The sequence below is a fragment of the Barbus barbus genome, assembly GCF_936440315.1.
Source record: "Barbus barbus genome assembly, chromosome: 4".
NCBI lineage: Eukaryota > Metazoa > Chordata > Actinopteri > Cypriniformes > Cyprinidae > Barbus > Barbus barbus.
This window is the reverse complement of record NC_136732.1, coordinates 13,322,192-13,326,854: the sequence shown is the minus strand read 5'-3', so window position 1 is coordinate 13,326,854 and position 4,663 is coordinate 13,322,192. Positions and strand designations below refer to the sequence as shown.

Genomic DNA, 4,663 nt, shown 5'->3' with positions numbered 1-4,663 from the left:
CAAACCACTGGAGATAATCAGATAAAGGTAGGTTCTTGAAAAATGAGATGACATTTGATGTATTACACTAACCAAAAGTACCAAAAAGTATGTGTGTGCCATGTACCATGCCATTATTTCCTCATAATATTTGATATGATGCTGTTGAAGTACCATGCAATTACTATGGTATATGAATATTTATTTATTTATTTCAAGGGTATAAATGATGATATGGCTGTTAAAAGGAAAGGCAGTAATACATTTTCATGTACATCTGAGAAAAATAGTAAGATTTATTTTACATAGGCTAGCTGTTCTATTAATAGCCTAACAAAAGACAAAATAGATTATTAAAATATCCTTAGAACTTGTAGTTTGTTTGTAGACAGTGTATTTTTTTCTATTTAGTATAATATGTATAAATTGTACTTGTTTTTAATGTTAAAATAATTCTCATTTCAGGATTCTCAGGATAAAAAGTGAGAATATTTTATATGGTAAAAAATTACATTCGGTAAATGTATATATATATATATATGCTGTAAATGGAGTAAAATGCTGTAAATTTATATATATAAAAAATCGCCGCATTAAACGTTTAATCAATAATTGACCATTTTAACTCGGACGCCCTTTAAAATCTTAATATTTTTTCCTCTTTTCCTCTGTGGACACACAGCACCCCCTTGTGGCCCACTGGGAGTCCCCAGTTAGGAAATCTAGGGAAAATGTACAAATGAAGATGCCAAAACTCTGTAGTCATTAAAGCAAACAGACAGCAAGGCAACAGCGAGCATGATCCAAAAACAAACTCCAATTATAATCCTGAAAAGCCTGAAAGGTTTTGGACAAATCCATAAAATAACATGCTCGGCTTAGTGTTTTTTTTTGAGTGTCCAGATGTGTGACTGTTTACTAAGAACTTAGTAAGTGTTTAATATAAGTTTTAAGTATGTAAGATTGTTTAGAATTAATTAATCAGATATTGTGACAAATATAATTTCTTAATATGTAGCCTAAGCATTTTTCTTAATATTTCAGTTAAAATATTTTGAAATGTAATAAAATCTCATATGACAGAGAGGAGCCTGTTGTTTATAACATCTGTGCATTTGTTTTATGGTCAAGTTTGTGATGGACTTCAACTTGACCTCCACTGAGAACTCCAGTGATGAGTTTAACTCATCTCAACATTTAAACGCAGGTAAATACACTGTATAATATTTTTGTCTGGCAAACTGAATGTGCGTCATGTTGCAAAATAACAGGCTTTAGCAATGACTAATTAGGTTAGACCAACAAAAGACATTTGAAGGGACAAGCAGCTCTTACATTTTATAGCATCATTTTCTTAATTAGATTCATTTGCGGTTCTCTGCTTGTGTCTAGCTCTTGACTCACAGGCTTTGTGGCTGAGATAATGTTCTGTAATTATGACAGGATGGGGTCAGGACCCTGAGACTGACAGGATCTGAATCATTCTGACAGAGAAAATATTCATGCCTAGAAATATTGTTAAAATTAGTTTATTATGTGATAATAATGAGACTGCAGCACACAAAACATATGACTTTTTTTTAAATTCACAGTTATGAATTAAAAAAAATTATTACCAGGGACAACATAATGTAGTGGTTAAATATTTACACTACTGTTCAAAAGTTTGGGTTGTAAAATGTTTTTGAAAGACATCTCTCATGCTTACCAAGTTGGCATTTATTTGATAGGCTAAAGAATATAGCAAAAACAGGATTATTGTGGAATAATATTATATTTTCAGAGAGCTGTTTTATATATATATATATATATATATATATATATATATATATTTAAAAATGTAATTTATTCCTGTGATGCAAAGCTGTATTTTCAGCATCCAGTCTTCAGAGTCACATGATCCTTCAGATATCATTCTAATATGCTGATTTTCTGCTCATTTCTTATTACTACCAATGGTAAAAACAGCTCAAAACTGTAACACATTTTTCCAGGATTCTTTGATGAATAGAAAGTTCGAAAGATCAGTATTTATTTGAAATAGAATTCTTTCATAATATTATAAATGTATTTACTGTCATTTTTTGATCAATTTAATACATTCCTACAGAATTAAACTATTTATTTCTTTAGAAAAAAAAACTTACTGACCCTAAACGTTTGATCAGTAGTGTGTGTGTATGTGTATATATATATATATATATATATATATATATATATATATATATATATATATATATATATATATATACTATATATATATATATATATATTCACACACACTCTTTTTAAAAAAGAAGAATTAAAATGAAAGTGGATTTTTAAAAATGTATCTTGATACTGTAAAATATTCTCTTTTTTTCCTGCAGACACTGACGAACAGTATCACAATGTTCTCATGCCAAGCATTTATGGAGTCATCTGCTTCGTTGGCATAATAGGCAACTGCATCGTCATCTACACCATCGTCAAAAAAAATAAATTCAGGGCGCAACAGACGGTGCCTGACATCTTCATCTTCAGCCTGTCCATCGCAGATCTTCTGTTTCTCTTAGGCATGCCTTTCCTCATCCACCAGCTGGTGGGAAATGGTTCATGGTGTTTCGGTGCCACCATGTGCACCGTTATCACAGCGCTGGACTCCAACAGCCAGATCGTGAGCACCTACATTTTAACGGTCATGACTTTGGATCGATACTTGGCCACGGTTCATCCCATCCGCTTCAACCACATACGCACGCCATGCGTGGCCGTTGCGGTGGTGGGCCTGGTGTGGATCCTCTCGCTGCTGTCCATCATGCCGGTGTGGATGTACGCTGGCCTCATGCCCCTGCGGGACGGATCGGTGGGATGCGCTCTGCTCCTTCCCAATCTGGCCACAGACACGTACTGGTTTACTCTCTACCAGTTTGTGCTGGCGTTCGCTTTGCCACTGGTGATAATTTGCGTGGTGTTTTTCAAGATCCTCCAGAATATGGCTGCCACGGTGGCTCCACTTCCCCAGCACAGCCTTCGTGTGCGCACTAGAAAGGTCACTCGGATGGCCGTCGCCATATGCCTGGCGTTCTTCATTTGCTGGGCGCCTCATTACATCTTGCAACTGGCACATCTGAGCGTGCAACGGCCCAGTTATGCCTTTCTGTATGCCTATAACATCGCCATTAGCATGGGCTACGCCAACAGCTGCATCAACCCGCTGCTCTACATCATGCTGAGCGAAACCTTCAAAAGACAATTCATTGTAGCCATCCGTCCGGCGCACAAAGACTTCCGGGTTGATCCGGCCGAGGGGAGTGTCAGTCTCCGTCTGCCCCCTGACGGACCGCAGCAGTCTCAGTCCTCTCGCGAGCTGCTGCCGGTTACTGTGGCTGTGCACTGAAACGGCACTGACTCATGCTGAATTCATTTTTTTGTGTCTATAATGAGCATGCAGCTGAAAAGATGTCTATGAAGATTCTTACAGAATTGCTCAGTAACAGTTTGTGGTTTGAAATGGATCTGTGATGATGCACATTTGCTTGGCATATTTACTGTATGTGCGTGAAAGAGTGTACACCACCTAATTATAGCAACACTTTTACACTGCAGTGATTGAATACCTTGCAGTAACATTAACAACCATTTGTGTTCTGTAAAATATGGCTACTTATAAGTCTCTTTTTCTGACCGAGGATGCATCAGTTTGACTTATTTTGTCAATTTAAAGGGTTAGTTCACCCAAAAATGAAAATTCTGTCATTAATTATTCACCGTCATGTCGGTCCAAACCCGTAAGACCTCCGTTCATCTTCAGAACACAAATTAAGATATTTTTGATGAAATCTGAGAGCTTTCTGACCCTGCATATGGACAGCAAGAGAACGGTCAAGACCCAGAAAGGAAGCAAGGACATCGTTCAAATGTGACATCAGTGATTCAACCGTAATGTTATGAAGCTACGAGAATACTTTCTTTGCGCAAAGAAAACAAAAATAAAGACTTTATTCAACTAATTCTTCTCTTCGACGTCAGACTTCAACGTGCGTTCATGACAGTACCACAACACATGCAGTCAAGAGACTGACACAGAAGAGAAAATTGTATTTTACGTTATTTTGTTCTCTTTGCACACAAAAAGTATTTTCGTAAAGTATTTTATCATTATAGGGAGGTTGTGTGCACACACTGCCAAGACACATTTCTGTTCAAGCAACATATAAAAGGGAATTTCACATCCTTCAAGTAACTAATAATGGAACCAATTACTTTCTAATTTAGAAGGAAATATCTGAGTTACTTTTTAGTAAGTAAAGCCAGTTACTTTATTTCCCATGTCTTGACTGACAGCTCTCGTGTTGCCATGTTGAGAGAAATCGGGGGTAAATGCAGAGGCGTTGTGTGCGCTGTGTGGGAACATGATGTTACTGTAGTTCTAGACTAAACATGAACATGTATTTACTCATCTCACCTGCACAAAAACAGATTCAGAATTACTCAAAATGAATAAAAACAGTCAAATGCAAACTCAGAATATTATACAACATTAAATAAGACAAATATCATTTCTGTATTTAATCCCATTTTATTAACCAATGTCTTTGCTACTGACCTTTGATGATCCAGTTCAACCATACTATGAAAAAATGGCACATTTGTGTTTCATTTTTGTTATTGCTGAATAGTGTTGAACTTTCTTCTCCTGCGT

At 36.3% G+C, this 4,663-nt stretch overlaps 1 protein-coding gene across 1 annotated transcript; it reads left to right on the top strand.

The window, feature by feature from the left end:
• On the top strand, window positions 1-3,358 carry LOC306868700 (melanin-concentrating hormone receptor 1-like; the record flags this gene model as incomplete). Its single annotated transcript, XM_079414991.1, has 3 exons — window positions 1-27; window positions 1,111-1,186; window positions 2,349-3,358. Exons 2-3 carry the CDS (start codon window positions 1,117-1,119, stop codon window positions 3,356-3,358), a joined length of 1,080 nt encoding a protein of 359 aa, XP_079271117.1. The 5' UTR covers window positions 1-27; window positions 1,111-1,116.
• Window positions 3,359-4,663: the final 1,305 nt, after the last annotated feature.